Source organism: Malus sylvestris, chromosome 6 (assembly GCF_916048215.2).
Source record: "Malus sylvestris chromosome 6, drMalSylv7.2, whole genome shotgun sequence".
Lineage (NCBI taxonomy): Eukaryota > Viridiplantae > Streptophyta > Magnoliopsida > Rosales > Rosaceae > Malus > Malus sylvestris.
The window spans coordinates 10038697-10051403 of record NC_062265.1 but is presented as its reverse complement, the minus strand read 5'-3'; the positions used below and the strand labels follow the sequence as shown (position 1 = coordinate 10051403).

Sequence of the window (12707 nt, the reverse complement as noted above, 5' to 3'; positions counted from 1 at the left end):
AAACCCTAGCACCTGACTTGGAAATCTGTTGATGAGATAAGTCATAGTAAGGATGGAAAATGATCAGAACCTTTTGGGAACATTCATATGTATCATGAGAGAATGAGTCTTCACCAAGAGATCTCAATTTTTTCTTTTTGCTACCCCATTTTGTTGTGGGGTGCCTACACAACTTGTTTAATGAATAATGCCCTGTGTACTCAAGTATTAAACCATGTTGTTGGACATAAATTTAGTGCCATTGTCTGATCTTAACACCTTAATATTTAATTGAAATTGGGTTTTGACATGACTCCGTCCTTGAAGATAGTAAACACTTCACTTTTCTATTTCATCAGATATAAGAAACTAACTCGAGAGAAATCATCAACAAACAAGACAAAGTATTTAAATCCTTCCATTGATTCAGTTGTTGGTCCCCATAAATCGGTGTGTACAATTTCAAAAGGCTTACTTGTTCTAGACATGGAATTACCAAAAAGCAGCCTAGTAAACTTTGACAACTAACAAGTATCACATGTAGTATATGACTTACAAAAATTTGGGAACAATTTTGACAAAATGGACTCAGAAGGATATGAGCTAATCACCTATGCCAAAGTTGGTTTTCATCTATGGACTTTGATTTAGCTTGAAGAGCCCGAGTAAAATAGGAATTCTTGCACAGGTAGTAAAGTCCATTTATGAAGACGCTTTCACCAATTATCTTCATGGTGAGAACATCCTGAAATAGTACATTATTTGGTGAGAAAATAGCACGACAGTTTAGGGTGTTTGTTATTTTTCCAATTCAAAGAAGTTGGAATGGAAAGGATGGTACATATAGGGCAGTGGAAGGTGTTTTGTTTGAAATCAGGTTGACCTTTCCTTTTCCTAAAACTAGGAAATTTTTCCCATTTGCAACCGACACATGTGAAGGACTTGGAAAAGATTTAAACTTATGCAAATTTGTAATTTTGTTTGTCTTATGATCAGTGGCACCTGAATCAATTATCCAACAATCATTTTCAACACTAGCTAATAGGGCAATAGAGAAGGCTTTGAGAATACCTGGTGCCTCACCACATGGTACTTTTTCATTCCCAGCAAGGAACCAATCAAATTTTCCCAACATAGCTGTGTGGTTGCTTCCTTCATTATTAGGACCAGATGAAGCTCCCCCATGTCCCTTACCTTGCAGGTAAGCAGCAAACTCATTGATGAGGGTCAGTGAGCTTGTCATGAATTCTACGGACCCTTGTGACATGGTAGGAGGAGAATGAACAGTAGCAAGTTGAGCCTTGAAGTGAGATTGATGTGAGGACCTTGGTATCATTTTTCCATCTTCGGTGAACTTCGGCTTAAGTTTAGGATGAAGTTCCCAACACTTCTCTTCTACGTGCTCGACAACATCATAATATTTGCACTTTAGGTGTGTGTTTCTACCCCTGTACACCTTGGCTTCTGAGTGCCTATAATTTGAGGCATATGCTTGAGAGTCCGTCAATCTTGGACTGTGTTCAGTATTCATCACCTTCTTCTGTGCTTTTTCTCGTTGAATAGTAGCACAAACATTGTTAAAAGTGGGCAACTCTTGACTCATTAGGATGTGACTCCTTACATGTTCATACTCAGGGCTCAAACTCCCTAACAGTTGATAAATTCTATCTTCCTCGGCTCGTTTTAGGAGAATGATGGGATCTATGGTATGTGGAAGATAAACATCCAACTCATTCCACATGGTTTTGAGACTCCCAAGATGTTGAACAAAAGCCTTCCCTCCTTGCTGAATACCTGCAATGTCTTTCTTTAGTTGGAACACTCGAGTATAGTTGTTTTGATTTCCATACATGTCCTGCAAGGTCTTCCACAAGTCTTGAGAGGAATTGAAGTAACTAAAAATCTCACCAACATGCTTATCCATGGTGTTGAGCAGCAGAGACATAACAAGTTGATCCTTGCATAGCCATGCATCGTACGTGGGAGATGAACGGTCTGGAACTTCAACGCATCCATTTACAAACCCTAATTTTCCTTTTCCACCAAGAGCTAGCAAAATAGCTCGCAACCAAGGCAAGTAATTGAATTCGCTCAATAAAACTGAACATAAATGTTGATTGGTGTTAACCTCAATATCTGAAACATTTAAGGAAGGAACATGAGAAGGAACATGTGAATCCCCCCCCCCCAACCCCCCACATGATTCACAAAACTTTCTTCAACCATAGTTCAGGCTTTGAAGAAACAATTCGCAGCAGTAAGAATGGCAAAGACAGGTTACAGAAGAACCTGCTCTGATACCATGTTGAATTTGTGATTTAATTGTAATGTATTTCATGTTTAACAATGTACAAGGAAACAAGTATAAATAGGAGAAAGGATGAGAGAGGGAAGGTAACAAGCAACCAACCGAGAAACCCTAGTGACGGGATAAACCTAGGCTTAATCCAATCCTTAAAGCAAGGAGATTACACCGAATCCTAGGCTATGAAACTAATCAGTCAACTCCCTTCAATTAAGGGAAGATGATTGTTTTACACTTTGACAGACCACCTTGATATCTAGGATTTGGTGGCTCTAGGCCATGTGACCGCAAGTCACATGGATGTATGGATGTATACTTCAACAATTTTCTTAGTTGGGATCGATTTGCAGGATGTATGTCTGACAACGCCTCTGACTAGTCAGCTTGTTGGAATAGCTACTCTGATTCTCACTACGACGCCTAGTTAGTATGATCGTCTGAATTTCATGTGTTATGAGTATTCCGATCCTTCCTGCCACCCAAGGTGTCGCGTGTCATGAACCCATAATATGTCGACAAAATGTGAATTGGAAGACAAACAATATTCCCGACAAAGTGGGAATTGGAAGACCAACAATATTTTCCCGACAATATACATATCTTCTTGGCTAAGGATTTAACTTCGTGACATATTTTTCCAACAAAATACTTCCATTTACAAGCCAAGTTTAGATAGATGACCTGCACAACAAATTGACAAAAGCAATATTTAAGATCCAAGTTTAACTGGCTACTATATATCGTGCTCGTGCATAATATAATAGCATATACATGCACTAATTTTCTTCTGACCTCGTATGGTTTGCAAGAATGGAAGATGTAAGAATTCTTTATTTCTCAACAGAGAAGATGTTATTTAGGAATATAAAAGTAGCAGACTCTCTAATAGTTTTCAAATACAAGGTTAAGTTAGATATGAGATTTGTGTCTTCTTACATGTATTTTTGCAATTGTAATTAATATGAGATTTCATGAACTCCGTGAGCGCATAAAACTTAGGTATCTATTAGGTCATATTGTACAGGTAAAATGTAAAAACTAGTAATAGAAAAGAAAACAAATTCATGAACTCCGTGTGTACCATAATATTTAGCTTGTTCATGCAAGTTATACAAACAATTAGTACTCGTTGTGAATTTACAGTCACTTACTCTGCAACAAAAATATGAAAATAATACACACAATTGAGCACATTCACACTCTATGGTAGAAGTTATCCCCATCACTATACTAAGAAGTCACCTCCATTACTAATAACATTAGTTTTGCGTCTAAATAAAATTACTCAAAACCATTAATTTCATACACTAGTATTCAGATTGTTAGTTCAGCGGCGATATAAAAAATGAAGTTTTAACAAAACACTTCCGGTATAGTTCATTTTTAACGAAAAACCACATTTTTACCTTTAACTGACACTATTCACTATACCTTTAAAAAAAACTTTTTGCTAAAAGAGAAGTTTTTTTTGAACTTTTCGTTAGTTTTCCATATAAAAAACCGTGATTGCTGACAACCCCAAGTAGATGGCCAAGCATTCGTGAGAAAGGACCCACCTAGCTATTAGGCTATCTTGCTAGAAACGCCCAGAAAGTTAAACCAAGCGCTGATGGCTCCAGAATACCCCATTAGTCATGTGACCAAATTAACCACCATACCAAACCACATTCACAAATGGGATAAAATGTGGCTCAGACACAATAACACAATATATATATATATATATATATATCCTGATACGGTACGATTTGATGCCACAAAACAAGGGAAGTTGGCAACTTGCAAGTTCAAAATGGAAGGAAAAAAAAAATCTAAATTCGGCTTTAAATCTGTTGTCTTTTTACTAAATAAAAGAATCCCGAGAGGGGTTAAAGTTTGGCAATTATTAATTTGATTTTCTGCTAACCTAAAGTTGTTGCTTCCAAATATTTGTAAACACAAAATTTCCTGTAATGAATGAAATAAAGAACATATGTACAAAATAAAGATTTGTATTAATTAGAAAATTAGGATTACAATCTTTGTGGTTTATTCTTTACAAGAATATTATTCCTCTAATTCGATCTCTAAAATATAATTTGATTCAAGGGTGATGAACACTTGATCTTAAATCAGACTTGAAGTTTCTTCAAGGTCCGTCAGGTTTTGGTCTTGAACTAAATGGGACCACGAGCGGTTTCACTTGGTGGGTGGTCTTCGGCTTTAGTGTGGATTAACCTCGACGTGTATTTGTTGCGCTTGTTTGATTCTCCACGAGCTTAATGAAGAACACGAGTGTTTGGATGTTTGGTGTTTGAATTTGGTTCGTTTAATCCTCATTACTCCATTTTCAATTCTGTTTCGCTCACACACTAGTGAGTACAAAAACTAATTAAGCAGACTAAGAAAGAACAAGAAATTGAAATTCAAGTCTATGCTCGATAATTACTCAAGACACCTAACTAGGGGCATTTTGGTTATTTCATATGATTCGAGAATAAAATATATTTTAAGGTATGGGTTGTAATTAACACTCCGAGTGCAGTGTTGTGCCTTCTTCTTTTGATCACTTGCTATTAAACCTAAGCATGGGCCCTCCTTTGAGTGTACATTGAAGACGAGCAAGAATGGATGCTCCGCCGAATCCTTCAATCGTGGCGAGCACCTTTCACTGCTTTGAGAGACGAGTTTCTTTGCCCCCAGTGAAGCAAGAGAGATTACCAGCTTGCGCCTTTGATGAACTCCATGTGACTTGTTAGATGCGCCAGGCAGCGGTATGTCGGGTTGAGAGGCATGCCTTTGACTTGCTTTGTAAGACAATGCCGGCAAAGTCGTTCATCGTGATGAAAGCCATCGCTTAAAGGCTTCTTTGAGTGTACGATTCCTTAGCTGTGCCTGTTTGGTACCGAGCTCTTTGATGGCCTTTCTTTATCCGAAAACGCTAAAAGGTAGTGAGTGGAGTCAGGCACAAAGCGATCGTCAGCAATCGAAAGAAATCTTGTTCGATCTATTGTTGAAGTGGTGACTTGCCTTTGGAGTTAGAGATGGTCCTACCAGGCTTGTCAAGTTAGAGATAGTCCTACAATGAATGAAATAAGAACACATGTACAAAATAAAGAGTTTAGATTCAAGAAAAAATTGGGGTTATAATCCCTGTGGTTTGTCCTTTATAAGAATATTCCTCTTATTCGATCTCCAAAATAGAATTTGATTTAAGGGTGATGAACACTTGATCATGAATCGGATTCGAGGTTTCTTCAAGGGCTGTCAGTAGAGGTGAGTTCGGTTATATTCGGTCGGTTTTTGACGGAAGCCAAAAAATTGGACCAAATTTACTATTCGGTTCAATTTTCTTTTCGATTTTTTGTTTGGTTTTCTTTCGGTTTTAGTTAGATTGAGTTTTTTCCTATTCGATTTCAGTTTGGTTCCATTTTTTTTATAAAATTGGAAAATTATTATTATTTTCTTAAGTCCGAAAATTCGTTCCGGATGTCGAAGGCGGAGAAGCGGGACGAGGAGGCCCAATTGGTGAGGAATGGCATCTGTGAGGGAGTTGTCGTAGATAAATTATGTTTGGATATTTTTCTGTCTATCTGGGTGTGTATAAAGCTTATAAATTGAACTGGATGTTGCATATTTTATATTTATGTGATCCATTTTGCTTAATCTGTAAACCTTAATCAAAATCAGGTCTTTAAATTGGGCTGGGTTTTTTCTTATTTTTCATTTCCCTTGATCCTTTTTGGTTTAATCTGTAATGGGTTATGTGATTTTTTTTCTTGTTTCATTTATTTATTTTTGAATTTTTAAATTTTTGAAATCGGCAGAAAAGAGAAAAAAAAAATAGTTTTTAGGAAATCAAATGATGTTCAAATAAGAACATATATCTACCATGCAATCCGTTAGTGATGTTGTCACATCCCGGCTCAGGCCCCCACCACATCCGAACTCGACTCCACCATAGCACGATATTGTCCGCTTTGGGCCCCGACCACGCCCTCACGGTTTTGTTTCTGGGAATTCACACGAGAACTTCCCAGTAGGTCACCAATCCTAGGATTGCTCTCGCGCGCTACTCGCTTAACTTCGGAGTTCCGATGGAACCTGAAGCCAATGAGCTCCCAAAAATGCTCGTGCTAGGTAGAGATGGGAATATACATATAAGGCTTATAGGATCCACTCCCCTGGGCGATGTGGGATGTTACAATCCACCCCCCTTAAGGGCCCGACGTCCTCGTTGGCACATTTCCAGCCAAGGATTGGCTCTGATACCAAATTGTCATATCCCGACTCAGGCCCCCACCACATCCTGAGCTCGACTCCACCGTAGCACGATATTGTCCTCTTTGGGCCCTGACCACGCCCTCACGGTTTTGTTTCTGGGAACTCACACGAGAACTTCCCAGTGAGTCACCCATCATGGGATTGCTTTCACGCGCTACTCGCTTAACTTCGGAGTTCCGATGGAACCCCAAAGCCAGTGAGCTCCCAAAAGGCCTCTTGCTAGGTAGAGATAGGAATATACATATAAGGCTTACAGGATCCACTCCCCAGGGCGATGTGGAATGTTACAGATGTTGAGATCAAATATAAACATGCAAGACTCATTAAGCTTTACGAAAACCTTTTGAAATACCACGTAACCCTTAAGAGCGTGATATTCGCCTTAAGTGAACTTACAATTATCAATCACAAAAGCCCTCCTCAATTTCAGGGTGATGTTCCAAAACAAATTGCATCAAATTATTTGTCTAAATATCCTAATGGTGATCAAACATTAAGATATATTGATAGTTTAAACTTAGTGATTAATAATTCAAAACGAGTTTGCACAACTTCATAAGCACTTCAATACAGACTGCATATTCATGTTGGCCTTGCCCTATCAAAAGGAAATTAGTTACTCATATTCATAATTGAAAAGCAAAATATTATTAAGAAGAAAAGATAGAAAACACCCTTGTAGTATAAAATTAGCAGCAAAAACATTCTGGCCCTTTAGGGCTTCTAACTCGACATATAAGTAGACTAATAAATCTGAATCCTACCCAAAATAAGTCTCCAAAAAAATGCGGAAAAAAAAATAATGAAGGATAACTTAAAAGCACAGTCCTAATATAATTAGGCAGTCTGCCCAGTCAGATCATCTCCATGTTTCTGAGCCAAACCAACTCCAAAACAGGCCCTTTAGGTCTATTTTAAACCTCAGGACGTCCTTTACAGCTTGGTAGAAGGGCACAACTCCAGAAAACGTCGTCTGCATGCTCAAATGTCACAATTAAGCCTGGAACGTCAATCTACCAACACGGCACGTTAGACCTTAATTAATTTGTGGCGACCAAATGCCTTGCAGTTAAATACTGAAATTTTGACACAACCTTCTTGATAGACTCACGAACCCACTCCAAATGGACTTACTAAAACATTCCATCGTTTCATCACTTTATGCACAAAATGGTTTTGCATGTCCTACATTTAAAATAGGGTGTGCTATTCACACTTCTTTTTGCTTCTCGCACACTCTTGTTAATTTTTGTCCATTGATTTTATTCAATTCATTCGATCCGACGCACTAAAATTGAGAGGGTTGTGGGAGAAGTAAAAATGGGTGTGTGACACCCTTAAAATATAAATCATAGTATCAAAATCTAACCAAATAATCATGAAAACATACTAAGAGAAGAGAGTAAAATATATAATATGAAATCGACTCATCAGTGTGCAACATACAACACAACTTTACAGATACTACTGTTTGTTTGCAGCCTCCAACAATGGCTCGCCTAGTTTATCTTTTTCTAGAGCCATCTCATCACACTGAGACCAAAAGCAACATTTGAGGCAAATATGTGTTAAACCGAGTTAGGCTCCGTCCAAGTTTTGACACCAACATATGCACTCTTGTGAGGTTTGCGCATAGCGTCTTTTTTCGACTATTTCTATAGGTCTTTTTGGGGTTTACCAAATTATAGTTTTGATACCAGCATGATTTGTTGTTCATAATTAAGCTGTGAACATATGTTTTTTTTTTTTTTTAAATAAATTTCGTCTTCCATCTTACATACTGAGTCAAACGACCCCCAAAGGTCGATGAACTGTCTAGTGCGGCCAAACATGTCTGCTTTTTCATCCCCCACCATTGTCACTTGATCAAAGGTCCAGACCCTAAAATATCGATGCCGTATAATTCACTGGAACTTGAGGCACAAAAAACAGTACATGATGAGATATACGTCCACAGATTTATGCCCAGACAGGAACCTGGTAATTTGGCAGCCCCCACCACACAAAAATACAAAAGGTTGCCTTTAATTTGTTTACTCTGCCAGCTAAAATCCCAAGGGCACACATGGATCACCTAGCTCAGATTAATTATTGATCATTTCTAATTTTCAATAAACTTCAACTTGAAACCTCACCGTTCCTGAACCCTATAAAATCGAACTCCCTCTACACCTTAATTCCTCACCCAAACCCTCACATCTATTAGTGCTACAAACCTTAACTCCTCACACACAATAACTACAAACCCACTTCTTCTAGGGTTTGAGAGATGGCATCCAAAACAACTTCCTCGCTTGCTCTCTTCCTTGCACTCAATCTCTTCTTCTTTGCCCTGGTCAGTTCTTGTGGCACATGCCCCAACCCTAATCCAAAACCAAGGCCAAAGCCAAATCCGACGCCAAAACCTAGCCCTTCAACCGGCACCAGCTGCCCTAGAGATACCCTCAAATTAGGGGTTTGTGCTAATGTCCTCAATGGGTTACTTAACATCACCATTGGCAAACCTCCCGTAGAACCTTGCTGCTCTCTCATCCAAGGGCTCGCTGACCTTGAGGCTGCTGTGTGCCTTTGCACTGCCATCAAAGCCAACATTTTGGGTATCAACCTCAACATTCCAATTTCTCTCAGCTTGCTTCTTAATGTTTGTGGAAATAAGGTTCCCAAAGGTTTCCAATGTGCCTAAAAGCTACAAAATATGATCCTTAATTTCTTGTATGTTTATGATTTGGCTTTCGTACTTGGTATAAAATATTCGATGTGAAATTGTTGTGGAATGATGGAGTTTGTAAGTGGGAATTTATCATCTCATTTGTTATGGCGGTTGCCTGATTAAGGGGTGATAAGATTCAATTCATAATGTTTTCCTCATTATTATGGGAATGAAATGTCTTTTAATTTACTTCGTTACCAATTTGCCTTAATTTGTTAATTTTGTATACGTCTAATTTGGCGATGTCTTATGATCGCCGATTCACATGCTGACTTGCAGACCACTTGTTTAAATTTCCGTTGAGTTTTAATTGAACATTTTAATTACCATATTGAGATAATCGAACAACTTTCAATTTTTTTATTTTTATTTTTTTGTTAACAAATGATAGTATCTACACTAAGGGAGTGAGAGACTGACCTAAGCCTTACAATGGGCTTGCCATAATAATATGGTTCAACTTTGCCTTTGGTGGGAATCAAACATAAAACCTGTAACTTACACGTAAAGAAGAATACTATTAGACCGTAATACAAAGTTAAAATAACTTTCATTTTTAGTGATAAAAGATGTATATGCTGCTAAAGAGGGAAGGAAACATGAATTTAAATTTTGGTGAGCAATTTCCCTCTCTTTGTACACATGTACGTACACCAGTTTCAATTTCAGAATTACTGAAAGCAACCTCAGGCATTATAAATATAATTCACATGCGTACTTTTCTTTTTTATCACATGCATACTGATCAACAGTAAAAGTGGGCAAAAAGTTGGCATGGTCAATTATATGTATAAATGCCAATGGACAATATATTTTCTCATTTTCGGTCTTCCTTCCCTACTTACGTATTCATATTCACAAGATATCATTTCACAGTACAAACATTATAATTGGAATCTTTTATTCTCTTTATCATCAAAAAAATAATTTTTAGAAAAATTCATTCAATTTTGGGACTATTCAATTATTCATGTGAATAAAAAAAATTGATGATTTATTATGAAGTTTGTACTTGTTACCATAATCAAGTTTGTTCAACATATAACGATGGCTAAACGATTTGCAAATTGCTATTTTTTTTTAAATTGATATTTTTTTATTATATAATAAATAGATGTCATGTTAGAGCAAATGTGAAAAAAAAATTCTTCCCGTGATGATGAAAGTTCACCTTCCCAGAAATAAGGGGAGTATTTGTCCAAGTGCGTATGGAGAAAAAAGGGGTTTATGAACGTGAAAACATGGCAAGGTCATCTAAGATGTCGTTTTTCTATTGGAGCATTTCAAAATTAAAAAGATACGACCTACCACAATTTTACTTTTTTTTCTTTCAAAGTTCATATAATTGTATGGCCCTTGGAATATAAAGCAAGTGCAAGATACAATTATATCCATTGTTCAACCCGTGACTGATTTGGCTTGGTAAGGAAGCAAAGGAATTTTGAGATCATATGTACACGATTCCTTTTTATTGTTGTTTGGCAAAGACGTTTCCTTTTCATGGCTATATAAAAAAGGCAAAGATTCCAACTCCATCATAATTTCAAGAAAAGGATCATGGTGGTCATCCCAAAGTCCTGTATGCTTTTCCATTTGTCATGAAGGTCTAATCGAACTTTGGACCTACATCGTTGAAGTCTTTCATTACACAACATATATAAAGGGTTACAAATAGGATGGTCACGGTTTGATTCATTGCGATTTTGGGTTGAACTCGAAATCGAAACCGAAATTTATTTCGGTTTATTTTAGTGTGGTTTTGAAGTTTGAATCAAAATGGAACAAAATCATAAGGTTTTGGTTCGATTTCGTTTCAAACAGTTTTGGTTTCGGTTTTTGCCTTACTTTAAGGTTGGTTAATAAATTGATATTAAAGTTAGTATTCAACATTCAAATAAACTCAAAAGTTCAAAACTTAGTCATGCGCAAACTAAATGCTTTATGTAAACCAATAAAATTGGGAAATAGGGAACCGAAAATTGTACAATGTGCTAGAAAGCCGATTAAATTGAAACCCACATTGATGGGGAGGATGTTAAGAATGAGTCTCACATTGATGGGAGGGAGAGCTTTGTATGCACTTATAAGAGGTTGAGCTACTCCCCATATTGCCTATTTGTTTTATGGTGAAACCTCAACTTTCTTCATGATATCAAAGAAAGTGTCCCACGTGTGAAGCAAAATGGCCACACGCGCTCCACGTCACCCTGTTATGTTCTCCATGTGTTAGACTTGAAAATTCGCCACACGTGAGGGGGCATTTTGAAAATGCGTCAAACATTGATTGGAGGAAGGACCTTGCATGGGCTTATAAGAGGTTAGGTTATAAGAGCAACCATACAAGCTCTATAACAAACTAGCCAAGAACATAAAGATTAATCAACTAAATCACAATCCTTAAATTATGTATGTAATATAAGTGTAAGAATTGCAGCAATTATACCAACACATACCTGCAGACATATTCATGGATGAAGAAGCCATGGACGAATCTACACACAGCCTTCTCCTCTCTGCAAAACTCAATGCTCTCCAAGTTATAGGTAATTGGAACAATAAGAGCATATCTTTGTGAGAGCAGGGGCTTGTGGTTTTATACTACAAAATATGGATTACCCTATAATAATCCCACAAGGAATACAAGACAAAATCCTTGTATGAGTTCTATTCTTAAGCTTATCAACATAGAGTTTCAATCCAAACCAAAGTCGAATTAACTCTCATAAACATATTAAGACTTCTTTATAGCAATCTGAGACAACAAGGATTATTACCAAACCGTATGAATAACACTCATACTCTAACATTCTCCCACTTGAGTATGATTCATAACAGTGAATAATCATTTGAAATTCATTATAATGGTGATCACATAAGTCATTCATCAAGACACTAGTACATAGACACAACCAGCTTACATAAACCAAAACAATGAATTTATAATTGCCTCTGCAACAAAAATACAGATTTAACTTACAAATCACAATGTCAAGTTCATGTTCATAGCAATGTAAACCAAGACGTCTACTCCTACTCATATAGCCCAAAATTGATATAAAAATACCAAACATTCTTTACAGTAGGCTGTCAACTTAAAACTATTCATAATTGTATGAATAGCACAGTTATATCAAGCAACAACTTTATCATATCACCAAATGTTTTGGATAACAAAAGCTTAACCTCACATACAACTTACCTATGCATTTTAAAGTATTGAACTTAAGAATCTTTTCTGTTACATCGCAGAATTAACTCAAAAGTCACAACATACTTAATTTGCACTTTGTAATTATGTGAACCAATATAGCAAAACCAAACCAATTTGCTCCCACTTATCTAGGCCATACTTAACACAACCAAGTTAAGTACAAGTTAATAGGAACTATATTAACTAAAAATCATTCCAATACAATGAATGACTAATTAGAATCCATATAGAAACCAAAT

General features: G+C 36.9%; 1 protein-coding gene across 1 annotated transcript; it reads left to right on the top strand.

The window, feature by feature from the left end:
• The first annotated feature begins 8659 nt into the window (after nucleotides 1-8659).
• On the top strand, nucleotides 8660-9446 carry LOC126625658 (14 kDa proline-rich protein DC2.15-like). Its single transcript, XM_050294687.1, has one exon. It carries the CDS (start codon nucleotides 8817-8819, stop codon nucleotides 9228-9230), a length of 414 nt encoding a protein of 137 aa, XP_050150644.1. The 5' UTR covers nucleotides 8660-8816; the 3' UTR covers nucleotides 9231-9446.
• Nucleotides 9447-12707: the final 3261 nt, after the last annotated feature.